Source organism: Megascapheus bottae, chromosome 19 (genome assembly GCF_031878675.1).
Source record: "Megascapheus bottae isolate mThoBot1 chromosome 19, mThoBot2.hap1, whole genome shotgun sequence".
Taxonomy (NCBI): Eukaryota; Metazoa; Chordata; class Mammalia; order Rodentia; family Geomyidae; genus Megascapheus; species Megascapheus bottae.
Genome location: NC_143527.1, coordinates 27,214,525 through 27,241,841, shown reverse-complemented (window position 1 = coordinate 27,241,841; position 27,317 = coordinate 27,214,525). Strand labels below are relative to the sequence as shown.

Below are 27,317 nucleotides of genomic sequence, written 5' to 3'. Positions count from 1 at the left end.
CTCATCTTTGTGCTGATTGGCTCCTGCATCCTATATTAGCCAAATGTACTTCCGCAATAAACGAGTTCTTGCCTTGAAAAAAAAAAAAAGGCTCAGGTGGTAAAAAGACAGAAAGAAAAATGCAACATCAAACGTTGACCTGACATGAAGAATTTATTTTGTAGGAAACCTCTAGACAATGCCACAGAATGCTCTAGTACGTCTATAGTACCATATACAAAAGGACCATTGTTCACAATGATAACAAAGTATTTTCATAATGGTGGTGTTCCCTCTCCCCTAGTACTGGGGTTTGAACTTGGAGCTTCATGCTTACATAGCTTGCTTGTTTGGCTTAAAGCTCTACCACTTGAGCCACACTCTAGCCCTACCTTTTGTTGCTTATTTTTGGAGTCTCTGGACCTTTCTTCCTGGGCTTGCTTTGAATCATGATGCTCCAAATCTCAGTTTTCTGAATAACTAAGATCGAATGTGTAAACCAGTCTGGCTCATAGTGCCTGGCTATTCTAAGGTACTCACAGAGATCAAAATTTTAACACTCTGACAGTTGGTAAGCCAGATAACCAGAGCACCTAATAATTTAACTGTTGGTGATTCATACCTTGGTAATAACCAAGTCTTTTGGTGACACATAAACTTACTATTTTCATCTGGCAAATATCCAACACAAATAATTCCAGTTTCTCAGTCAAGTGACATATGGCTTGACTACATTAAATATATTTAGACTTGTTTATTATACAAACAAATGTACAACTAAACTAGTATATAAAAAGTGCTATACTTTTACAGGAATATTAATATCCTGACAAAGATGTTTATAAATGCATTAGGACTAACTATGCCTGTTTTTACTTACACTTAAAATTTACCCTCTACATAATGATCAATCAATTTTGTGATTTTTATAAGAAATCTATTATCCCTCAAATTCTTTGTTTCCCCTTCATTTCTTAACAGCACAAGCTTTAATATTTTGGAGGGTATTTGTACCTATTCTTTTGTCTCACATCTAATATGGAACCTGTGTTAAATTAGTTCCATAAAAAATATTAAAGACACATTCCCTAAAATATACAGAATGTGTCATCACAAACCTCTTGTTTATATAATAACCTGGTAATACTGGTGAATATCTTAGAATTTTGAAATAGAATAACTTAAATATTAAAATGTACCGTTATGTTACCAACATAATTGACCTCAGAAGCATAACAGATGAGAATATTCAATACAAAAATCACAATATCCATTAACTTTAAATGCTGACTGTTAAAGTCTACAACTCATTTCCTTATGACCTATCCAAACTATAGACAGCAATGTTTAAGCTACTCTAGCGTTTACACTCAAAACTAGAAATTTATACGAAACACAATTTTATGTTCAAATATGGAAATAAGTAACATAATTCCAAAACCCAAAAGTATCCCAGCATTCTGTAAAAAGAAATAACCCCAACGGCTACATCCGTGGTCACTAGCATCATTGTGCAGCATCTCAGGTACCTTAAAGAAAAAAAAAATTCAGTAACTTTTAAGTTTCCAGAATTATACAATGAGTTTTAGAAGAATTTACAACATATCAGCTTTATTTGTAGCTATACTGTAGATCAGTTACTTAAAACATATATACACAACAGACTCTCCTTGTGTTGTACAGTATTTCCTAGTTATAACAAATACGTATTAGACTGGTCTGCTTGTATATCTGAACTAAATATAACAGGTGGCCCATATCTAGTTCAGAGACAGTATATTTTAAAATTATTTTATGTAGTTTACACTAATATTTCAGTAGTAAGACTGGCTGTATTGTAGACTTTTGTCCACATGGAATAAAACTCCTTTGTCACCAAGCACTGGTAATGCCTATAAGCCTAGCTACTCAGGAGGCTAAGATCTGAGGATCATGTTTCAAAGCCTGCCAGTGCAGGAAAGTCTATGAGACTCTTATCTCCATTAATCATGAGAAAATCAAAAGTAGCACTGTGGAAGAGTGTTATCCGTGAGCAGAAAAGCTCAGGGATAACAGATAGCACCCAGGCCCTGAGTTCAAGTTCTAAGACAGACAACAACAAAAACACCAACTCCTTTGTCAACGAAAATTTTTTTGTGTGTGCCAGTCCTGGGGCTTGAACTCAGGGTCTAGGCACTGTCCCTGTGCTTTTTTGATCAAGGCTCTACCATTTGAGCCAGAGCTCCATTTCTGGCTTTTTGGTCATTTTTGGAGATGAGACTTTCCTGACTGGGTTGGCTTTGAACTATGCTCCTTAGATTTCAGCCTTCTGAATAAAAAGTATTACAGTTATGAGCCACTGGTAGGTAACTAGTAAGAATTTTCCGTGTATATTGTTGTAGGGGCTTGAACTCTGCACTCTCACTTGGCTTTTTTGCTCAAGGCTGGTACTCTATCACTTAAACTATACTTCCATTCTAAGTAAGAACATTTTAAGCTCTATAAGATATATGTAGCTTTCCAACAATATGTGGCTTTTGTTGAGTTTCCTACAAATCTATAAACCATTCAGTGCTTCATCAAAGATCCTACTCCAAAAAACATGTATGACAAGGAGATAGGTATTTGAGTATTTCATATACATTAGGTAGAATGAAGGTGTGCAGGGGATCAACAAGTACAAAAATAAACTCAGAGAGGGCCAGGAGTTGGGCCGAGTGGTTAAAGTGCTTGCCTAGCATGCATGAAAACCCGGGTTCGATTCCTCGGTACCACATATAGAAAAAAGTCAGAAGTGGTGCTGAGGCTCAAGTGGTAGAGCTCTAGCCTTGAGAAAGTCCAAGGACAGTGCTCAGGCCCTGAGCTCAAGCCCAGGACTGGCAAAAAAAAAAAAAAAAAACAACAACAAAACAATACAAAACAAAAAAAAAAACTACAAAAAAAAATAAAATAAACTCAGAGAAACTTGTGTTCTTATATAACACCTCTTTTGATTTAGAATTTCTCATGCTGGTGCTGGGGGGGATTCAAACAGGGTTTGGGCAGTTTTCCTGAGCTTTGTTGCTCAAGGCTAACATTCTAACACTTAAGTCATAGCCCTACTTCTGCATTTTTTTTTTTTTGCTGCTGCTGGGCTTGAACTCAGGGCTCAAGTCCAGTGCTCTACCACTTGAGCCACAGCACTGTTTCCAGGTTTTTCTGTGTATACGGTACTGAGGAATTGAACTGAAGGCTTTGTGCATGCTAGGCAAGTACTCTACAAGTAGGCCACACTCCCAGTCCTACTTCTGGATTTCTGATGTTTAACTGGAGATGTCTCATGGATTCTGCAGCCTGAGCGGGGTTCAAACTACGATGCTCAGATCTCAACCTCCTAAGTAACTAGAATTGCAGGTATGAGCCACTGAGCTTGGCATCTACAATCTTTTCTCCTCCCCACCCACCCAACTTTTACTAAAAATTTCTTCTTGTATTCAGTCAGTGTCATTGAACTTCTTGAGAACTTACCATATCAACTAAAGCGACATACATGAATAAGCCAGCAGTCAGTGCAAATATCCACATAGAAACATTTTCAGCATAATGCCCAATGAAAATTCCTGTTGCCATTCCCAGATATGCCAGCATGGCTGACAAAGCATTATAAAGCACAGCCTGCTTAACGGTCATGCCTGCCTTCAGCAAAACAGCAAAGTCGCCTTTAATAGAAAACAAAAGACAATAAAATACTTGAAAATCATTCTAAAGACACATAACTAAGAGACTTCTCAGATTCAAGAAAATTCTGATTCATTTTAGGCAGGAAATAAAAAAATGGAGCTAGAGGAACATCTCAACAGTAGACTGCCTGCCCTATCAAGTGTGAAGTCTTGAGCTCAAACCTCAGTACCACCAAAAAAAAAAAAAAAAAAAAAAATAGAAGACAAATTTAAAGAAAGAGAGAGAGAGGAAATGCAAATATTCAGACTATAAATCACCCTAACAGCTTTGTGAGCTAAAAAAATTAGCCAATATCGGAAAAATAAATCTGTTGCACTGTCTTCAAAGAACCAGCCAGTCACAAGGGGGAAAGTGGGGTGAAAAACATACAGAAATGAACAATTAAAAGACAATATATGGGAACTAGATGCATATGCATGGCCTAAGTGGTAGAGCCCCAGATATGGGTGAAAAAGTAAGCAAGACTGCAAGGCCCTGAATTCAAGATCAGTACTGGTGTGCGAGTAGGTACATGCATGTGAGAGTGTGCAATCGTGCGTGTGCGTGTGTACACACACACACACAAGAAATGAAAAGTTAAAACAGGTGTCTAAATGTGGAAATGGTCATAAAAGACTTAGAATTAGGAATGTAAGAAGTTGAGGCTCATGCAAGCACTGGGGAGCAGATAGAACTTCCGATTTGCTGAATGCATGGTAAGGAACAAAAGTGAAATGATGTCTATTAGGGAAATGATGTCTAAGAATATGTGGCCATCATCAGGGAGCAATAGGAAGGAAAACAAAGACGTGGAGTGGGATCTAAAATGAGGAAAAGTTTCAACTTCAAGATATAATTCTTCAATTCCTTTTTTCTTCAGCTCCAGTAAGATTCCCTGTCCCAACTTCTCACTATTAATTGAAGATGATTCTTTTGTGTGCTGTTGTCTTATTCTCTGTGTATGAATGAAGATAATCACTGATGTCACCAGTATGCCTCCATAAAAGATACTTGAGAGGGGAAAAAGAGAGGGACTCTGGTGATTTTTTGGCAAATCCATATAGTACAACTATGTCGGCAAGGTTAGCAAAGTATGTCAAGGCCTGCGAGTTAAGAAGCTTGCTGGAATACTTACTAACAAAGGCCAGTAACTCTAGGACATTTTATTCACATGGAGAACTCACTTATTTGGTTCTCTTACCTAACTCATGAGGTAATTCATGGCAGAACACAGCCACAGAAGTACTGAGCCCACTTGATAAACCTTCAGTAAAAGCAGCACCTGTACGGGAGGGGTGGAGGAAGGGAAAGAGAGACAAAAAACTTGAGAAGGAGCATCAAAGTTCCAGAAGTAATGTACCCATTACCTGACAAATGTAACTGTAACCCCTCTATACATTATCTTGACAATAAAGTACAATTAAAAAAAAAAGCAGTACCTGTGTAAAAGTCGGTCAGAAGAGATTATTTGGTGTATTTAAAAATCTTGATATAAAAACCTTGATACAAAAATCTTGATATGAAGTAAAATAAATCAATTGGATTTTGGTTATGAATAATACAACCCAACTCAAGTATTAACTTCTCCATAAGAAATATTCTAGTCTATTCAGTCTCAATTGCTCAGAGAAGCATAGGAGGTACAAAACGTAAGTGAAGATCCAAATATGCCTTAGAATGAGTACATGATCTTCTACAAGCCTGACAAGTAACTATTACCTATTCAATATAAACTGATGAAAAAGTTTGTAGAAAAAATAATCTGCAATTATGAGTATGAATGTTTTACTCTCATCAGAGGAATTCAGTATGTAACTAACTTGATTTCAGTTATTCATTCTTTAACTATTTCTTAAGTCATCATTTGTCTTAGAGACAAATAGTAGATCTTGTTGAAAAAAACTAATGCATTATATAATCATCAACCAAGACTTCTTTTGGACATTCCTCTTTGTCTGTTTATGTTGTATAGAAAACAGTGAAGGAGGTAGAAAGCAGACTGCCTGGGAACCAAGTCCTGGTTTAAAAAACCAACCAACCAACCAACCAACCAACCAACCAACCAACCAACCAAGCACACAAACAGCACTAGCTGTCTCACATCTGTAATCCTAGCTACTGAGGAGGCTGAGATCTGAGGATCCTGGCTCAAAGCCAGTTGAGGCACTAAAGTCAGTGGGACTCTTACCTCCAGTTAACCACCAAAAAACCAGAAGTGGTGTCGTGGCTCCAAGAGGTAGCCTTTTGAGCTGAAATGCTTAGTGACTGCACCCAGGCCCTGAGTTCAAGTTCCACAACCAATGAAAAGCAAAACAAGAGCCAGGAGTTTGGCCTAGTGGTAAAGTGCTTGCCTAGCATGCACAAAGACCCGGGTTTGATTCCTGGGTACCACATACATAGAAAAGCTGGAAGTGGAGCTGTGGCTCATGTGGTAGAGCACTAGTCTTGAGGAAAGCTCAAGGACAGTGCTCAGGCCCTGAGTTCAGTCCCCAGACTGGCAAAAAAACAAAAACAAACAAACAAACAAAAACCCCACCAAAGGGCCGAGAGTTTGGCCTAGTGGTTAAAGTGCTTGCCTAGAATGCATGAAGACCCAGGTTCGATTCCACGGTACCACATACATAGAAAAAAGCCAGAAGTGGTGCTGAGGCTCAAGTGGTAGAGCTCTAGCCTTGAGAAAGTCCAAGGACAGTGCTCAGGCCCTGAGCTCAAGCCCAGGACTGGCAGAAAAAAAAAAAAAAAAAAACCCACCAAAAACTCCAACACTGCCTCCTTGGTGTGTCATCCTTTTAGGTCCTATCTGCTCAACTTATATTTACTATCATGGTTCTTTTCAGAACTAAATCACAAGTTTTTAAGTATTTGATTATTTCTCAATTGTGATATAATCATTTAGTCCAAAAATTCTATTAATTTTGTAGGCAGAAATTGGTAACTGGACTGATCAACATATATGAAGACTCCTTTAAGCATAACAGAAAAGATGGAAAAGATTTTTACCTTAACAAGCATAATTTCTACTACTGATAAGAAAATTTCAATATATAGGGAAAAGCATTGCACATGTTTTATACTTTAAAGCACAGCCTTCTGATCTTGCAAATGAAGACTGACTTTTGATAATTACACTGAAGGCTAGACACAGACCCTCGAATTTAACATATGAAACAGTTGTTGAGTACTTCATTGTCAAAGTAGTCAAAAGTAACATTTTGAAAATTTTGAAGTCACTAATATCCTTATCTAAACTAACCTATGCTTAGGTGTTTAAATGACCATTCCAAGTGAACTAGCAACAAACAAATAGATACCAATTGCAAGGCCATCACTGAAGTTGTGTAGGCCATCGCCCATTATCACCATCCAGGCTAATGTGGCAATGCCAGCATCTTTCAACTCCTCCCGAGAGTAGCGCTGACTGTGACTGTGGGGATGGTGGTTTTGGTGGTGGTGGTGATGGAGAATATGATGATAGTCATGATGGTGATGAATGAGGTCATCGGACTGGCCCAGTGTATCATGGAAATGTGAATGGCATTTGTTCTTGCACCCTCTGGGCACATATTCATTGTAGACTTCTTGAGGATGAGCGTGAGCTATCATGACCTCTTCTTCTTCCAAGATTGCTGGCTGCTGAGAATCAAAGTGGGAGGGCTCTTGTGAGTCTGCTCGTAAATAGCTTTCAGGTCCTACAAAGAAACATAAAAGTTACTTGGACAAAATCAGAATAGACTGTCAGTGTGCTTGAACAAATTCCAAATATCCCTACTAACATTTAAAATCAATAAATAATTTTAAAGTATAAAAACTCTTATACCTACAGAACTAAATCTTATTAGAGGCAATGAGAAGTATCAATAGATTTTAATGAATTTTAAAAAACAAATGATCTCACATATTAAGAATCTATTTTGAGTTGGCACATATTGCCTATAATCCCAGTACTCTGCAGGCTGAGACTTGAATTAAGGAGTTCAAGCCTAGCTTGGGCAATATAATTAAACATTAATACCCTATCTTATAAAGAAGAATATATTATAAACATTAATCTTCAGAACTATCCTTACATTCTCCCTTAACTTCTTTTGTCTTTGTATGTTGAAAGATGAGTTTTTCTGATCATAAAAGAATCACATTTTTGTTTTTGAAAAATGTTATGTTAGGTATTTAAAATGTTTATTTTAGGAAAATACTGAGAATTGGAAATGAACAATAGTTCTGTCATCTAATTTCTTCTTTTTTAGAAGGGCAAATTCAAGAAAAACAGACTATTCTTTCTTTAGCATCATGAAGAATTTATTTTCTATTTGGGCAAAGAAAAGCAAATTGTAACGATATTCTTTGTCTTGTACATTGTTTAATTTTCTTGGGAGCAATTTGAATCTCATCCAATTTTTTATTATTAATTAATTAATTAATTAATTTTGTAGTCATGGGGTTGAACTCTGGGCCTGGGCGCTGTTCCTGAGTTCTTCAGCTCAAGGCTACCACCTTACCCCTTGAGCCACAGCACCACTTCCAGTTTTCTGGTGGCTAATCGGAGCCACTTAAGAGCCCTGGCTAGCTTTGAACTGAGATCCTCAGATCTCAGCCTCTTGAGTAGTGAGGATTACATGCATGAGCCACTGCGCCTGGCCTTAGTTCGTTATTATTTTATTTGTATTTTTTTGTTTTGTGAAGCTGTGGTTTGAACTCAGCTACCCCATAAGCATTTTACCCTCACTGAGCCATAAGCCCAGCCCTTTTTCCTTTATTCTTTAGCTAGGATCATAAGCTGATTGTAAAGGACAAATGTAATTACACAGTTTTTCAAATAAGGCATCAAATATTTTTTTTAAACTTTATTTTATTTTTTTTTTGCCAGTCCTGGGCTTGAGCTCAGGGCCTGAGCACTGTCCTTGGACTTTTTCAAGGGTAGCGCTCTACCACTTGAGCCTCAGCACTATTTCTGGCTTTTTTCTATGTATGTGGAATCGAACCCAGGTCTTCATGCATGCTAGGCAAGCACTCTACCACTAGGCTAAACTCCCGGCCCCAGGCATCAAATTTTAAACAGTTTTCAGAAGTTTATACTTAGAATGTTCTAGAGACAGCAACGTTATAGTAATTTATGATAGAGGATGTATAAGAATAGGATGAATGTTTGTCTATAATAGCCATTAGGAGGTTGAACATTTTAAGGGATGATGGGAGTGTTTTGCATTTGATTGTGGTGGTAAAAGAATATATTTGTGAATGCATCTTTTGTTTTTCTTTGAATTTTGCTCTTCTAAAAAGGAAGCACAGGCTGGGAGTATGGCTTAGTGGTAGACTGCTTGCCTATCATATACAAAGACCAGTGTTTGATTCCTTGGTACCACATACATAGAAAAAGCCGAAGTGTTCTGTGGCTCAAGTGGTAGAACTCTAGGAGAGTGCGCAGGCCCTGAGTATAAGCCCCAGGACTGGCAAAACAAACAAAAAGCACTACACTTAAAAATGTGACTATTACTTTATTTAGAAAAGTGAGTAGAACACAGAAATACAAGTTACTTTCATAGTCAGGCATGGTAACTCATGGAAGCTTATAGCAGCTCCATGCTACTTGTAGAGGCTGAGACTGGGTAGACTATGGTTTGAGATTGACCTGCATCAAAAGTTCATGAGACTTCCATTTCAACTGGGTGTGGTGCTACATGCCTATCATCCCAGCTAAACAGGACATGTAAATAAGATTGTGCTCCAAGCCAGCTCAGGCAAAAAGTGAGACCCTATTAGAGAAGTAATGAAAACAAAAAGGGTTGAAGGAGTGGCTCAATTGGTAGGTGGTCTGGCAAGAGGAGGACCTTGAGTTCAAACCCCAAGACTTTAAAAGACAAAAACAACAACAACAAAAAAAAAAACCACATCTTATGAACTAAGAAGAAATAAACACATCTGAAACTCACATGTCTATACAAAAATAGTACTTCCCACTTCCCAAAGACCCAGGACCTCTCAAAACTACCCTGAAACCCAATAAGAGGTTACATATTCCCTATTGGCAGGCATGTCCCTATATCATCACAAAATGAGACTGATGTAGCAATGTGTCTCTAGGCTCACACCAAGCTTCTCTGACTACTATAGCTTGAAGTCAATTCTAGAGTGTTCCAAAGAAGTCTTTGGTGGAGCAGCCCTAATTCTTGAGTACTTTTCCTATGCAACTCAGCTCTAATTAGCTCAGGGCTAACTTTGACTTTAATGTTGCAAAATGTGACTAGGAATCCACCCTCAAGCCCTCCAGCAGTCATTTCTCTGCAGAAACATCTCATAGCTGGAATGATGGAAAGTGAAGGAGGAAGTTTTACACATTGACCTACATTCTTTGGGTGTAGCAATACATTTCTCATGAATTTTATTACCCAATAATAAACAGGATTTCTAGTAGTCTCATATTACCCAAGAGCCATGTGGATATACTTATTCCCTCCTTGCATATATGCAGAATCCTTTGTGCCTGTATCCTCTCCTACAGGCTTCCTCACTTCCAACTCCCCCTTACCTCCATGGCAACGTTTATAGAGCCTTCTTCATTGTACACCATACTCATTTCCTAGACACAATCACCTCATGGAACCCAAGTCCTTGGGGAAAATGCAGTTAGAGTAACCACATTCTCAGAGACTTGGATCTTGCCCCTCATATGGCTCTCAGCACGTACTGTGGCTCCACTAAGTGTGGTGTCGTAGAGACATCTGGAAGTTCTTCATCTAATTTTCAGTAAGTATGAGACACTTTTAAAAAACTAAAAGGAGATGGCTCTGTCTCTTCCAAATGCTCCAAACTGCTATGAACACTAGAGCAACAACTCCTTTCATCCCTCAGAATCACTCAAGACACTCACGATCATCTGTGTCTGCTTTTTCCTCATTTGTTGAAAGTTGTGATTCATATTTAGACAATTGCTTCTTTATTTCCACATCATCATCACTTTCAGGTTTTTTTTGGTTCTAAAAGAGAAAGGGAAGTGAAACAGTTGATTTAGTTACATGGATAGCTTTTTTCCCCTCCATTCCTGAGACTCGGCCTCAAGGCCTGGGCACTGTCCCCGAGCTTCTTTTGATCAAGGCTAGCACTCTACCACTTAATCCATAGCACCACTTCTGGCTTTTTCTATTTATGTGGTACTGAGGAATTGAATCCAGGACTTCACACATGCTAGGCGAGCAGTCTACCACTAAGCCACATTCCCAGTCCAGGTAGACAGCTTTAAACAAATAGTTAAAAGACATAGAACCATACAACATCATTAATGGACCTCTGTTGGAAGAAAGGCAGGGTTTATATACTTAATTGCACAATACCTAATAGGCACAGTAACTGCCAGGAAGGTAAAGAATGCTTGAGATACGTAGGAAAATCATATCCATCTTTCTGACAGTATTCCCTACAGTACTTACTTCAAGTGTGATATTCTATAAGGAACTTATCAGAAATGTACACTCAGGCCTCTATAACCAGTAAAATGGAATGTGAATTTTAATTAGTTCCCTGAGTGATTCTACTACACATTAAAACAAGGGTCTCACAAATTCTTAAGCATATGTTGTATGACTTAAGTATTCCAGCCAGCAGGAACTTATGTTTGCTAGGCAGGTCCTCTTCCTCTTGAGCCATACCCCCAGTTCTTTAAGCTTTCATTATTTTTTTCAGGTTGAATCTTGTTTTTGCCTAGAGAGGCCTGGATTGGGATCTTTCTATCTGCAGTCTTCCATGTACTACCATGCCAGAGGAGTCTTTCTTAACCTTACCTTTTGCATGAGCTGGTCGAAAACTACAGCCGTCCTAATCTTTACTTCCTGGGTAGTTGGAATTATAGGCATAAGCCACTGTGCTTTTTATTGCTCCCCCCAGCAAAGTCCTGGGGCTTGAACTCAGGGCCTGGGCACTGTTCCTGAGCCTCTTTGTGCTCAAGGCTAGAGTTCCATTATTTGAGTCACCGTACCACTCCTATCTTTTTCTGAATGGTTTATTGGCAATAAGCATCTGACGGCCTTTTCTGCCTGGGCTGGCTTTAAACTGTGATCCTGAGATCTTACCCTCGTGAGTAGCTAGGACTATAGGCATGAGCCACCAGTGCCCAGCCTATGCCTGATCTTATAGACATATCTTTATATTTCTTCCAAGTGTAGTGCCTTACATCAGAGAAAATACTGAAATACTTCTGAAAATAAATGAATTATGGTATTTAAAAAGTTTTCTTGGGCTAGGAGTTTGGCCTAGTGGTAGAGTGCTTACCTAGCATGCACGAAGGCCTGGGTTTGATTCCTCGGTACCACATTCATAGAAAAAAGCCGGAAGTGATGCTGTGGCTCAAGTGGTAGAGCTCTAGCCTTGAGAAAGCCTAAGGACAGTGCTCAGGCCCTGAGCCCAAGGCCCAAGATGGCAAAAAAAAAAAAAAAAAAGTTTTCTTTTCTCTTCCTCTTCCTTCTCCCACCTCTTCTTTCTCAGATCCTTGCTTTTCCTCCCTCCACAACTTCTTTCCTGCTGTTGGGAATCACACCCAAGGCCTTGTGTATGCTTTATATTCTACTACTGAGAAACAACTCTAAACCTCTTTTTAACTGATAAATACTATCTGCATATGTTTTTGGAGTGAATTAAAAGTATGCTTAACAATAACCATTAGTGTTTTATTTTCCACTGGGCACTGGGCAATGACTCTAGAACTTACAGCTTAAACCTTTTTTTTTGGCTAGTCCTGAGGCTTGAACTCAGGGCCTGGGCACTGGCCTTGGACACTTTTTGCTCAAGGCTAGTGCTCTGTCACTTGAACCACAGGGGCACTTAAGGCCTTTTTTGAGTATGTGGTACTGAGGAATCAAAGCCAGGGCTTCATGCATGCTAGGCCAGCACTGTACCACTAGGCTATGCTCCTAGCCCAAACAATTCTTTTTTAAAGTATTACAGATCTCTAATATCCTCCATGCTGGAAGTATAATGTAAAACAAGAAAAGTTCAGTCCTATCAGCCCTTATTATACACAGAAAGGTTATATAACATAACAATTATATAATTCTTTGTAAATTCTTTGTATGTAATTTTCAATGTATTTCATAAAAGAAAAACTTATTGTGCTCTTAAAGAGTATGTATTAACAAGGCCTAATGTTTCAGGACAGGATCTAGGGAAAATGTGTGATAGCTATATCAAGACTTAAAGGTAAATAGCAGTTTGGTGGGGAAGGGTAAAGGAAAAACAATCCTAGGAGTAAAGTGGAGGATGGACCTAAAGTAGGAAGCAGCTTGAGCAAGAAGAGCCTCAAGCAGCAAGGAATCTGAAGCAAGAAAGACCTCTAGCAGTAAGGGCTCTGAAGCAAGAAGGGCCTCGAGGACCAAGGGGCCTGAGCAAGAAGGGACCTGAGTTTCAAAGACCTCAAAGCTTCAAGAGCTCTATAGCAAGAAAGGCCCTGAGCAGCCAGGAGTTTGAAGCAAGAAGGGCCTGGAGCAGGTAAGGACTCTGAAGCAAGAAGGGACTGGAGCAGTTAGGGCTCTTAAGCAAGAAGGGCCTGGAGCAGTTAGGGCTCTGAAGCAAGAAGGGCCTGGAACAGTTAGGGCTCTGAAGCAAGAAGGGCCTGGAGCAGTAAGAAGTGCCCTGGGCAGTAAGGGGCTCTGAAGCAGGAAGGACCAAGCACTGACCAAGAAATACAGGGTGGCCTCATAGAACCTACCATAAAAGGTGGCTAGAGATGAGGCTGGGGTAGTTAAGGATTCTAGATAATGCAGACCACATTAAAAGTAGTGGAATATATCCTCCAAGCAAGTGGAAGTCACTGAAGGATGTCAAGTAGGCAGACACATACAACTTCATCCTTTTGCGTAAACCAATAGTGGAAATGAAACAGGGAAGGAGGAAATCAAAATGAAATGGACAGGCCAGTTAGGAGGCAACTACTAAGTAAGGTGGGAGATAACCAAGCCTAGTTTAGAATGACAGGAAGAAAGAAAGTGGAGGGAAATGAAGATCATTGGCTTAATTAAGAAAATGTGGTTGGAAACAAGGATGGAATGCCATAAATAACTCTGGTTTCCAGCTTACTTGCACTGGTAAAAGGTCAATTGTTATATCGCATGCTGGAGATGAGATACAACAATAATCAGAATGCAACGATTTCACACTCAAATATAGAATTGTGGACTGAAAGCTACCAAGAAAATGTTAAGTCAAAAGCTTTGTGATGAGCTGGGAGCAGTGGCTCATGCCTATAATCCTAGGTACTCCGGAGGCTGAGATCTGAGGATCACACGGTTCAAAGCCAGCTCAGGCTTTAAAGTTGGTGAGACTCTTATTTCCAATTAACCACTAGAAAACTGGAAGTGGTGCTGTGACTCAAGGGATAGAGTGGTAGCCTTGAGCTCAGGGACAGTGCTCAGGCCCAGAGTTCAAGTCCCACCACCAACTAAAAAAAAAAAAAAAAAAACAACAAAACTTTGTGATGGGCCCAAAACACTCTGAACACTCCAACAAAATGATAATATTTCCCTCCCGTTTTGTGTGTGCTAGTATTGGGTTCGAAGTTAGGGTCTGAGCACTGGCCCTTAGCTTAGTTTTATGGCTCATGGCTGGAGCTGCTGGTCCCTCCCCCCACAACCACCCAGGAGTGTGAAAGTGCCAGGGTTGGGTTGGCAGTCACCAACAGGTGTGCTCTGATCCATGCCCAGGCCCCAAGTAGCCTTGAGATGAAAAGCTCAGGGGCAGCACAAAAAAAACCGCAAAAAAGCTCAAGACATTGAACCTCAAAGGAGATGCAATAAATACTTGAGAAATTAAAAAAAAAAAAAGAGTTAGAGAGAACAGTAAATGAGACACATGATCTTGACTCTTAAGAACTTACATTCAAGTCAGGATGGTGTAGTGGTAGCATGCATGAAGCCTGAGGTTTGATTCCTCAGTACCACATACACAGCAGAAGTGGTGCTGTGGCTCAAGTGGTAGAGTGACAGCCTTGAAAAAATCCAAGGACAGTGCCTAGGTCCTGAGTTCAAGCACCATAACTGGGCCAAGAAAAAGAATTTGCATTGTAGTAGCTACTATTTTAGAGCACATGATCAACTTTTTCTGAGTTACACCTCCATTATTACATAAAGTATAAATGACACATAGAAATATATGGAGCAGGGCCTGGGAGTTTGGCCTAGTGGTAGAGTGCTTGCCTAGCATGCACGAAGACCCGAGTTGGATTCCTCAGTACCACATACATAGAAAAAAGTCAGAAATAGTGCTGAGGCTCAAGTGGTAGAGCTCTAGCCTTGAGAAAGTCCAAGGACAGTGCTCAGGCCCTGAGCTCAAGCCCAGGACTGGCGAAAAAAAAGAAATATATGGAGCATATAGTTTTGCCTTTTTATTTCTTTACAATGCTGGGGACAAGTGGCTCATGCCTATAATCATATGGAGGCTGAGATCTGAGGATCATTGTTCAAAGCTATCCTGAGCAGGAAAGTCTAAGAGATTCTCATTTCCAACTAGCTACCAAAATAAAAACTACTAGAAGCTGAGCAATGGCTCAAGTGGTAGAGCCCTAGCTATGAACAGAACACATATATACTGGTATGACATGAATTGCACAGATAATTAATAACTGGAGTTAGAAAATACCTGCCCTATATTATTATGATGGTAACTTTTTGACACAGTCTTGTCATATAGGTCAGGCTGGATTCATACTATGTATATCCAAGTTGGCCTCAAACTCTTTGATTACAGATATATACTAAACTCTACAAACGTATAATGTCTTGTTCTATTTTAAAGAAACCAAAATTGCAAACTGTACATGAAATATAACATGGCTATAAAATATTTTTTTTTGGCCAGTCCTAAGCTTGAGCTCAGGGCCTGAGCACTGTCCTTGGACTTTCTCAAGGCTAGAGCTCTACCACTTCAGCCTCAGCACCACTTCCAGCTTTTTTCTACGTATGTGGTACCAAGGAATCAATCCTGGGTCTTCATGCATGCAAGCATTCTATCACTAGGCCAAACTCCCGGCCCCTATAAAATAAATTTTTTAAATGATATAAAGTTCTAACAAAAAAATTCTGAGGCAGGCAACAGTGGCTCATGCTCGTAATCCTAGCTACTCAGGAGGCTGAGATCTGAGGATTGCATTTCAAAGGCAGCCTGGACAGAAAAGTCTCTTGAGACTTATCTCCAACTAACCATTCAAAAATCAGAAGTGGGGCTCTGGCCAAGTGGTTCAGCACTAACCTTGAGCACAAAAAGGCTCAGGGACAGCGCCCTGAATTCAAGCTCCATGACTGACATACATACATACACAAAATTCTGACCAACCTCAAATAAGCATGAATATACAGGTGTTTTAAGTTGAAATCAAATGTTCTGGATATATATAGTCGTCATTTTAAGAGTCTCTTCCAATCATCTTTTCACTAATTTATCATATCACATCAGATCACAAGAGATAGATATCATGTAAGATTCAAAGGTATTTTTAGCAAAAATAAAAAGCCTATAACCTGTCTTCATAATTTACAAAGAGAAAGCCTGTAAATTACATACCCCTTGAAACACTACATAATTAATGTTAATCCCATTATTTAATCATAAATACCAATAAATACTGGTATCGTCAATGCTCTACTTATGCCTTGTGTTTGGTCACAAGGTTTATATAGACATTTATCCTTGACTTTAGTCTTCCTTGAGTTTGAAGAAATAGGGAAGACAGTTCCAGGGTTATCAAGATAGACTATTGTTCTACATGAATGTTTCTGGGACCAAGAAGTACCTTGAAAGTACGGAATCCCTTTCAACCAAGATCATATATCCTGTAAACACGGTAGTGCCTGCCTATAATGCTTTGTTGATGCCCAGCAATTGTGAGTTTAGAACTAGCTTTGGCAAAGTCAACAAGACCCTATCCCAAAACTAACAAATGCAAAGAAAAGGAGGACCAAGAATGGTGGTGGCAGAGGCCTTCAATCCCAGCTACCTAAGAGACCTAAGTGGGAAGATGGTTGTCTGAGGCTGACCCGATCCAAAAATCAATACAAAAAAACCAAAAACCTTGGGTGATGGTGGATCCATGGTAGAGTGCTTCTTAGCAAGAACAAGGCCCTAAACTTAAGCTCTAGCATCATACAATGAATAAATGAAATGAAAAAATTCATTCCACTTACCAGTGCTATACTAATTAAATGTTTGATGAATGAAAGTACTCAGTAGCTTTTTTCTTACCTTTTTCTTCTTATCCTTAAATTGCTTGATCAGGGTGAGTACATGTTCAACAAGAAACATGAAATACAAGCCTCCTAGAGCTGTCAGACCTTTCCATGTGGAATCAAAGTAAGTGCTTTCTTCTATGTTTTGAGAAGAAAGATGACTGAAAAGTGGACCTCTTTTCATTTCCATTGCTGGTTCTTCATGGCTATGACTGTGGTGGTGACTTGCGTGAGACTAAAAATGAAAAAACAAAAAAAAAATGGTGTATAACTTATAATTCATTAGTTTCACCTGCCAGAAGAATTAGCTAAGATAGTATGGTCCATTTTAAAGTCATTCAGAATTAGGTAATTAACAGGATACTTCAAAACTGAAGAGAAATGAAATATAAAGCATGAAAGGCAGTTAGCGCACGCAGTGTGTGCTATATGGCATAACACCTATTCAAATGAGTTTATTCTGTGAAAAGATAGAAGCACTGCTCAGTAAGCTTCATAATATATAGTAAAAAATATTCTCAAAGTATGACTAGTTACCATAGCCACAATTAATGGGGAGCTGCTACATAAACAGGCACATAGTGTCTACAGCTAATGTTTCCAATTTAAAGATTCAGATCAGTGCTATCAGACTAGCAGCCAATAGGAGTTCTAGCCTGTGTAGAGTGATGGGCCTGGCAGATACCCAAGATTCAGGTGCACTGACCCATCAGCCTGCTGCTGAATGCAGTAGTAACTAACTATTGCTACTTCATGTGAGGAAAACAGGAGAAATGTTCTCCAGGAAATACTCTTTGCATTTTTTTTTTTTCATGATATTACTTCTTCCAAACCAGAAGCATAGGTCTCTTTGCATTTTTATGACTTCACACAGTAGGTATTCATCAGTATCTGTCATCTAGTTTTCAGGGAGACTGTCACTAAAAAACTTTCATTTCTGAATAGAATGATCTTTTCCCATTTACCTGAAGGTCTGGAAAGAAAAAAAAAAAATCAGAGCTAAAATTTCTACTAGAGAGTCAATCCAAATATTTAATGGGTCATATATTTTTTCTTTGACAATTATTCAAAAGTAAGCAAATGATACCACTGTAGCAGTCTGTCACAATACTCTGTAAAAGAAGCTATCTTCGTTTATTAAGGGTTCAAAAAGTTAGTCAGTATTCGATAGTTTCCCTTCAAAAGAAATTAGTCGAAATGTCTAATCTTTGATCATACTGATAAAATGAATTCTTTATTAAAGATTTTATTAACACTGATTTTTACATCATATTTCAAATGTTATGTTTAACAAACAAGTGTTCAAGAAGGGAATCTCTATATGTAATTACTGGCACATAGATTTAAGAACATAATTAAAATTAAGCTGTGCTTTTGTAAGTCATAAATACATATTAATCTATATAATGAAACATTATGCCTATAGAGCATGTATCCCATCTTATACAAACTAATTTCTATATATTTTAAAACAGAATAATAAGGGGCTGAGAGTTTGGCCTAGTGGTTAAAGTGCTTGCCTAGCATGCATGAAGACCCGGGTTCGATTCCTTGGTACCACATACATAGAAAAAAGCCAGAAGTGGTGCTGAGGCTCAAGTGGTAGAGCTCTAGCCTTGAGAAAGTCCAAGGACAGTGCTCAGGCCCTGAGCTCAAGCCCAGGACTGGCAAAAATTAAAAAAAATAAAAATAAAAATAAAACAGAATAATAAGAAGACTAGTAGGGCAAATTACCATACTTACATGTGGAAGAAGGTGTAATAAAGCATCACCACTCAAAGTCCCAACAGCCAATGCCACAAGAAAACTTAGGAGAAATTTGAAAAACACTCGGTTCATAAGAGGCACCAATATAACCCCCAGTAGAGACAGGAAACTGATGATGGAAATGGCTATAAAGCCACCAACCCAGGCTGTTAAAACAAAGCAAAGGGAAAAAAATCAAATAATTGACAACTTTGAAGGAGGTACTTCTAGAGAGTAGCATAAAGGAACGTTCGAGAGGAAATAGCACACTAACCACCAATCCTGATACTGGCTCAAATGAATAACTTGACTCGTTAATTAAGAACATTCCAGGTATGGAATATGAGCTTTGGGAAATAAATTCTAAAAAGGGGGAAAGAAAAGGAAAAACAAAATTATCAAGGATGAACTCTAGGTCATTTGGAATGCGAGCTGCTGAGCTGTTAGATATCCAGAATTGGAGAGAAGGAACCTGAGAGTTGGGTATGGTGACACATGAATGTATTAATAGCCACCAGGGAGGGAGAGGCAGGAGGATTTCAAATTTGAGGCCAGCCTGGGACAAGGAAGCAGTGAGATCCTGTCTTCCCCAAAAAGCAAACAAGAGAAAGAACCAAAGGGGAACATAGAGGGCATAGTTCAGTGGGTAGAGCACTTGCCTAGGAAGTGTGAGGAAGTATGAGGCTTGGGGATCAATCCCCAGTACATGGAGGAAAAGAAGCTAGGAACTCAGTAATTGCCCTAGCAAGAAAAGAAGTAGACTCCTAAGTAGCAGAGATAAAATGATTCCCAAACATGAAATTAAAAGCCATAATTTGGAATTATTTTGACTCTTTAAGTAGGGTACTACAGACAGGTCAACTATGTTCTATTTTGCTTTATCTGTTTTTTGAGATAGGGTCTCACTATACATTCCTGGCTTAGCTTGAATTTATAATCTTTCTACAGTGCTGGGATTACAGGTATGAACCACCACACCCGTCTTTATTTCTGAAAGGATAATGAAACACTTGCTTTCTTCATATTTATGAAAGAGAAGAAGTAAAATGATATATCTGAAACTATGAAAGAATAATGAATAGATCAGGGGGGAGGGAAATGGGTACCAAGACATGTGAAAGGGTATCAATGTATGTGAATTAATGCATCTTCTATTTGGCAAATATCATGTAACCCTTTTACTAATTACAATAAAAAAAATTACAGGAAAAAAATAGTGAATAGATCAATGCAAACAAAAGGAGAAACACAACATAAATATAATCTACTAGAAATCATTCATATATTAAAAAGGCAATTCTACCTATCTGTAAAGAATAGGTCTTTGGAGGAATTTCAGCCTTTTTTTCGCTTGTTGTATGAATCAGACAAGATCTAGCATCAATTTGGTTGATGATAGCAGGGCAGAGGTAGTTGAACTCTGTTGCATTCAGTGGCACCTGGATGCCCATGCCATGAGACATAAGCAGCTTTGATGCATTGAAACACTGGAACAAACAAAGAAACGGAAATAATCAAAAGGCCTTGCCAAACATCAGAAGGGGTATCAATGTTCAAGAAGTAATTTACCTACTACCTGACCAAAATGTAATTGTAACCCCTCTTTACATCACCCAGACAATAAAATACAATTCAAAAAAAAGCATTCCCATGAGAGAAATGATGAAACACCTTTTCCTTATTAAAGCAACTTATTTAAGATCAACTTCTGTTTTCAGTATATTAGAAGTTGCCTCTAGCTACAATATCATAATGGTGGTAGGCCACCAAACTGCCTGCTTGGGAGAAGCAATTACATCACTAGTCACTTAGAAAGCCTCAAGTAGAACAAGCTTGGGGATAAATGGGGGTTCATAAGCCTGTTAACTCATTGTGTAAACCTATTAAGGAAATGAGCTTTAATTTCGAAATGGGGTTCATTAGATATTGAGAAATCCGTTTGAGTTCTAACTCCATAGAACTTGGTCTGAACATGCCCATGACATGTCATTCTTCTAGAAATGACCCTACATGCAAAAACTGAGCTTAGTTCTGCCTACATATATAACAAAATAACACTCTATGAGAGGATATTAAATTATGCAAATTATTTTTCAGAGAGCAACGCTGGTTAATTCAAACAAGCTTGTCCCAGCAGGCAGACGTTTTCAACAGTTTAATTGGATGACAAGCTTAGTTTGAAGAAAAACTCCTCTATGCAATTTAACCATCTCACACTGCCAAGAGAAGAAATAAAACAAAACAAACCCTGGCTGTAAAGATAATTTTCACTTTCCCACATTTCTTGGCCAAAGTTACTTGAAACAAACTTTACTAAATGTGTTGCTGTTGCAATGACCATTGGTAAGATCATTCCAAACTCTGGTACAATAATATACTGGTTTGAATGGAGTACTTAAATTTTTCTCATTAAAATATGCCAGCTGCATTTGTCCTGACATCTCTCAGCCAAGGTACATTATATGGAGACTGGAAGTCTGTTACAGAAAAGCTACATGAACTCAGAGCTCCTTGCACAGACTTTTCAAGTACCCAGCACAACATTCTCAGTAGATGCTCCATTTTCAGTTACTCCACAAGTCACTGTGATTCTTCCTTCCAGGAGGCAGCACTGCTCTGCTTGGTTTCATCAGCTCCCTTAACCTATTTTTCCTCAAACACCTGCTTTGTCAATCCTCCACCTTCTAGGTATTATAGGAGCAATCTGTTTTAGTTTTAACTCCGTATCTTTTTCTTTTCTTTTTTGCCAGTCCTGGGGCTTAAACTTAGGGCCTGAGCTCTGTCCTTGGGCTTTCTCAAGGCCAGTGCTCTACCACTTGAGCCACAGTACCACTTCCAGCTTTTTTTATGTATGTGGTACTGAGGAATCAAACCTGGGTCTTTGTGCCTGCTAGGCAAGCACTCTATCACTAGGTCAAACTCTTGGCCTTTTTTGTTGTAGTTGTTGGCCATGGCGTTTGAACTCTAGGGCAGTACTGTCCCTGAGTTCTTCAGCTCAAGACTACAGTACCACTTTCAATTTCTCACATATTTAATGAACTCTACTATCTGTAATATTTATCTGTACAGAGTTTCTCAAAACATAACCTTGCTATTTTCTCCCAGACACTTTTCTTTCAACTAGACAGGGGGACAACGATAAGACAAATAAGTTTATAAAAATAAGTTGATAAAAATAATGCACACATTTAACTTACCTCTTGGGTATTGTCATTTATGTTTCTGGAATACAAAAAACTCTTTCTGGGTTCACTCATAGATTCATTTGCTTTCCTATTGGCAAGCCGGCCTATTCTTCTCTTCTCTATGATACTCGGTGGGGTGGAACTGTTCGCGTCTTTGTGAACTTTTCCAGGTTTAGGAGTTTCTACTGTTTCTAGAAAGTGTGTTCCTTCAGAGACAGTGTTATACACAGTTGAGGTCACTTCACTAGCACTGACAACTTCCTTGACATTTCTTCTACCACCAGTGTGCTCTGGACGGTGAGATCCTTTCCCTTGCCTGCTTCTAGAATCTTTCCCTGAACTGTCAGAGTCATGGTCTGGGCAAAGGGCTTTTCGGTTATTTTTGCCAGCAGCAGCATGATTCCGATGAGCATGATGCTCGTGGTCAGAGTGCTCGTGGTCAGAATGTTCGTGGTCAGAGTGGTGCTCATGGTCATGGTGTATATGGACCTTTTTAATCTTATCTAAGCCTATATTTTGAAGCAACTTTCTGAACCCTTCAACTGATAAGGAATCATTCTCTCCATAGCGGTAGAAAAGCTGTTGCAGATGATGTCGCCGTGTGGTAATTGCCAATTCAACATTAATGCCAGATTCCCAATTTGAATTCGTCCTCTCGGTGGTCTGAGAGAAGGCCGATACTGATTCTAGGTCATGAAGGGGATATGTGACCGAAAGAGCAAAGGTCAGAACCAAGATTACAGATAGATTCCTTGCCATTGCACCTTCCTGGAAGATAGGAAAAAAAAATATATATATCTATATCTATATATATATATACCACGACTTCACTTCCAAAACAACTGCAATTAAGAAACCTCATGCTGAAAGCTAATCAAATAATCAAGGTTTAGAGAGTAGCATTTGGTGTGACCAGCTTGGCTGGAGGTGTTAAAGTAATGAAGAACAGGAATACTAGGGTCTCTACTTCATTGCTAAATCGTAGGAAGCAGCACAGCACTAAGAGACTAATCAGCAGTATAAAAGCACCAGTAATTCAGAGCAGGGGAGGTGCACGGTGGTCATAAACATGCTGACAAATTTTTCAGAACAATGATTCAAAACCAAACCAAACCTAGTACATCTTTGAACACAAAAGTAAAGCAGAAAGGTAAACTAGAAAAATTAACATCAGAAGTCATTTAAATTTTTTTATAGAGATACAATTTCCTTACATACAAATTCACTTGTCTCTATTTTAACTGGTTCCCCCGCCCCCCCTTGCCAGTCCTGGGGCTTGAACAGAAGGCCTGAGCGCTGTCCAGGGGCTTTCTCAAAGGCTAGGGCTCTACTACTTGAGCCACAGCACCACTTCCAGCTTTTTTTCCCTTTTCTTTTTCTATGTATGTGATACCAATAAATCATACCCCAGGTCTTTGTGCATGCTAGCTAGGCAAGCATTCTAACACTAGGCCAAACTCCCGGCCCCTTAACGGTTTTTGTTTTTGTTTTTTTTTTGATGAGTCAGAATTCAAGTAAGACTCAAATGCACAAATGAACAAATGAGACACCTCCCCATTCAACAATGAATCAGAACTATTTTTATATCAGTACATAGATTTCCCCATTCGATTGTGTACGTTTCCTGTAGAATGCGCTATACTGCTCGTTATGAACCAATGAAAACTATCAAACTGTATTCATTCATACAACAGGCTTGCAGAGCAAGGCCTAAGCCCCCAAAGTCGAGTTGGGAATCAAGTTGAGGCTTGAAAGAACAGAGTTCAGCTGGGGCGGGGAGCATAGTCAGAGAAACCAATACAAAGGATAGCTCAGCACCCAGCAGATGTGCAACACTCAAGCCAGACGGTCAAACTCCTGTCTCCAGTAAAAGACTCACAGGTCTGCTTCGGACTAAATAAGAATTGGGACAACTAAACTCTACTACTTTCTTCCTTAGGCCGGGCACTTTCACCTTCCCGGTCTGGTGTGCAAACTCTGTAATACCTATTTTGCAGGACGAATGAGGAAAACACACGAAGGAATGCACAGGGAAGCGCTCGTTAAATACCTATGCTGCCTAAGAGCTGATTAGCATCTTGGGAGCGGTGGTGAATGGAGGCACACAATATAACTAGATTCCTCAAGGAACGTTCGGGTCTCAAGTTTGGGAAATTCACTAGACAAGCAAAAGAGAACCATTAAGAAATCATTCTGAGGAGAGGAAAGATGAAGGAGGGGCAGGGTGGTGGTGGTGGGGGGACCAGCAGAGGAGACAGTTCCCAGTGTCTTCCGGGATGCTTGAGCCCTGTGGCTGACTGGCCCCGCAGACTTCCCCGCATCCGATCTCCCTGTGGTGCAGGGGGAAAAAGAAAGAAAAAAGAAAGAAAGAAAGGAGAAGAAAGGGCCTTGAAGAAAGGGCGCGTGGGGCGAAACCGGACGGACACAAAGATTTCTTTCAGGCACTTTTTATCTTGGAAGGCGTCAGCAACTCTAGGAGCCGGAGATAACAAGCGACAAGCATCGGTCGTCCCTCCCCAGAAAGCCCTCGCTCTCGGATCCTCCACCCCTCTCCGCCAGCCTGCGCGTCGGCTCACCCCGGGCTGGGGAGACCAGCACTCCGGAGCGAAGGGGCTCCCTCGGGGGGCTGCTCCCGCCCTCCTTCCCCTGCATCCCCCTTCCCCTGCATCCCCCTGGCCTGGCCCTCGTCAGTGCTGACGCCGGGGTCCGCCTGGGCTCCCTTCCCGCCTCCCCTATCCCCGACTTGCTGGACTCACCTCTCCGCGGCCCGGCCGTCCCGCGCGGCCCGGGCCCCACGCCCAGGTTCGGTTCCTCGAAGGTGGTCACGTCTTTCCCGAAAAGCGTTTTCAGGGCGCGGAGGAGCGGCGGTCTCACCGGCTCGGCCGCGCCCCGGTCCGGAGTGATCCCCGCGCAGCCACCGGAACGCCCCGCCTCGCGCGCCGCCGCCTCCCCGGATCAGGACAATCGGTAATTACCGCCGCGCGCACACCGCGCCGCCGGGACCGCCGCCCCCCGTGGCCCGCACCGCGCGGCGCAGGCGCAGCGCGGCTCGGGAGTCCGGGCCGCACCGACTGATGCGCTTTTCCGCGTGTTCTCAGACGCCCCGGGCTCGCCGAGGCCGGAGAGGAGGGGGCGCGGCCCCAGGGGCCTGGTGGTAGTATCTGCGGGAGTCTCTCCTCTCCTCGGGAGACTGACCAAAAGCTGGCTAGAGCCTCCGAGGCCACCCGAGCCGCGAGGGGACACTGAGGCACATCAGTCCCACACCTTAAGTACCGCTCCGAGAGCGAGAAGCGGCCGGCAGACTCTCGAGCCTCGCGGCCTGGGGGCGTGGTCTAGACGAGAGGCGTGGCCACACTCGCCACGCCCTCCGTGAGGGCTTGGAAATGCGGTCCGGCTGACGCTTCCCGGGGAGGCCGCTCAGGACTAGTTCCGCTCCCGGAGCGGAAGTACACGCCTGGTCTCTCGGCAGCTGACCAGCTGGCATCATGGTGGCGCCTGTGCTGGAGGTTTCGCACGTGTTTTGCTGCCCAAACCGTGTTCGCGGAGCTCTGAGCTGGAGTCCCGGGCACGGAGGGCTTCTGGCTTTCGGCACGTCCTGCTCCGTGGTTCTGTATGACCCTCAGGTACGAGGGGGCAGGCGGACCCCCCCGTGGGCGTGCCGGGGGCGGGCTGTGGGTTGCTGCGGGGGGTGGGGAGGCCGGGTACATGGTGGGCGTCGGCCTGGGTCTAGTCGTGGGGCGTCTCCCGGGGACTTTGGGCTTGGCCCTTGCCCAGATTCCCTGCAGCCGGGGTCCTGACAGTGGCCCCACGGTGCAACCCGAGGAAGATTCTTGTTTACTCTGGGGACTCTACCACTTCAGCCACTCCTCCAGCCACGTTTTTGGTGGTGTTTTACAATTTGTTTTTTGTTTGTTTGTTTTGGTCACATTCATTAAATAAATGACAAAAATTATCCCCATTTTTTATACTTTAAGGTTAAATCAGTATATTAGACTTTCATAATAAAACATATTACCAAACATATTACCCCCAGTATTCAGAGTGCACAACCCCACGGCCAACAACTACAACAAAAAAGGCCAAGAGTTTGACCTAGTGATAGAGTGCTTGCCTAGCAGGCACAAAGACCCAGGTTTGATTCCTCTTACATAGAAAAAGCTGGAAGTGGTACTGTGGCTCAAGTGGTAGAGCACTGGCCTTGAGAAAGCCCAAGGACAGAGCTCAGGCCCTAAGTTTAAGCCCCAGGACTGGCAAAAAAGAAAAGAAAAAGATACGGAGTTAAAACTAAAACAGATTGCTCCTATAATACCTAGAAGGTGGAGGATTGACAAAGCAGGTGTTTGAGGAAAAATAGGTTAAGGGAGCTGATGAAACCAAGCAGAGCAGTGCTGCCTCCTGGAAGGAAGAATCACAGTGACTTGTGGAGTAACTGAAAATGGAGCATCTACTGAGAATGTTGTGCTGGGTACTTGAAAAGTCTGTGCAAGGAGCTCTGAGTTCATGTAGCTTTTCTGTAACAGACTTCCAGTCTCCATATAATGTACCTTGGCTGAGAGATGTCAGGACAAATGCAGCTGGCATACTTGAATGAGAAAAATTTAAGTACTCCATCCAATCCCAGTCTTTGCAGGTTATCTTTGAGATAAAGTCTTTGAAACTTTTCTGCCCACGCTGTCCTCCAACCTCGATTCTTTTTTCAGCCTCCATAGTTCTAGTAGCAAGGATTGCAGGCGTGAGCCACCAGCACTCAAATTGTTGCTTGTGCATTTGATTAAACATAGATGTAAGAGCAGGTAAAATGTTTAAATACAGTTTAAGGAATTATAGTCATTCAGCACCTTCTTTAGCACTGTCTTTGAGATAGCCCTGGATTAGGAGTAGTTAACTACTTCTCATTATGGAATTCTCAGTCTGTTGGGAGAGAAATGAATACAGAAAATTGTTTACAACTTCAGATAACCCATATGTGCAATATACTAGTGCACCTTTGCCACTATGTTTCTTTTTTCCCAGCTGTGGGAATTCTGGTTGGCATATAAGCAGACATAAAGCCAGTGTTGTTGTCAACAGAAAGAAGGGCCTGTAAGAAATCAGGCAAGGTGGCTCATAACTAGTAATCCCAGCTGCTGGGGAGGATTGTGGTCTGAGGCAGGCCCCAGTCAAAAATCAAGATCCAGTCTGACAAATGAAAGTAAAAAGGTTTGGAAAAGTGACTTAAGATGTAGAATGCTTGCTTACCAAGTGTGAGACCATGAGTTGAAATCCTAGTATTGCCAGAGAAAGAGAGAAAAGGTTTATAAAGAACAGTCATGTAAATTGAAATATTCAGTAGTAGATGAAGTAAGAATGGGCAGGTATTGAGTGATTTGGTAAGAAAAAAAAGGAATTTTACTATTTCTGGGCTTGTCACAGTGACTGAGAAACATATCAACTGAAGAGCTATGTCTCTCACCTTTTTAGTGCCAAAAATGTTGAAAGCTAGTATTTTTTTTTTTTACTAATTTGTTAATTCCCCTATGGTTTAAATTCT

At 40.8% G+C, this 27,317-nt stretch overlaps 2 protein-coding genes across 2 annotated transcripts in view; one reads left to right on the top strand and one right to left on the bottom strand.

The window, feature by feature from the left end:
- Positions 1–134: 134 nt before the first annotated feature.
- Slc39a6 (solute carrier family 39 member 6) lies at positions 135–25,095 on the bottom strand. The gene is made up of 10 exons (XM_090353240.1): positions 24,544–25,095; positions 21,800–22,555; positions 19,906–20,089; positions 18,600–18,769; positions 16,873–17,091; positions 10,523–10,628; positions 6,969–7,346; positions 4,859–4,939; positions 3,466–3,656; positions 135–1,508 (listed from the first exon to the last, which is right to left on the bottom strand). The coding sequence occupies exons 2-10, from the start codon at positions 22,544–22,546 to the stop codon at positions 1,356–1,358; spliced, it is 2,229 nt and encodes a 742-aa protein (XP_090209366.1). The 5' UTR covers positions 22,547–22,555; positions 24,544–25,095; the 3' UTR covers positions 135–1,355.
- A 141-nt stretch (positions 25,096–25,236) lies between these two features.
- The window catches only part of Elp2 (elongator acetyltransferase complex subunit 2), a 32,835-nt gene continuing 30,754 nt past the window's right edge, over positions 25,237–27,317 (top strand). The window contains exon 1 of the mRNA XM_090353239.1: positions 25,237–25,410. Coding sequence (XP_090209365.1) covers positions 25,273–25,410 — 138 coding nt within the window. The 5' untranslated portion in view covers positions 25,237–25,272. The remainder of the gene's footprint in view (positions 25,411–27,317) is intronic.

Coding starts and splice junctions, on each gene's coding strand:
- Slc39a6 (XM_090353240.1), bottom strand. CDS start 22,546: ATGGCAAGGAATCTATCTGTAATCTTGGTTCTGACCTTTGCTCTTTCG. Junction 10,629..16,872: donor TTAAGGATAAGAAGAAAAAG/GTAAGAAAAAAG, acceptor TTTCTCTTTTAG/AACCAAAAAAAACCTGAAAG. Junction 4,940..6,968: donor CAGTGATGGCCTTGCAATTG/GTATCTATTTGT, acceptor CCTCCCGTACAG/GTGCTGCTTTTACTGAAGGT.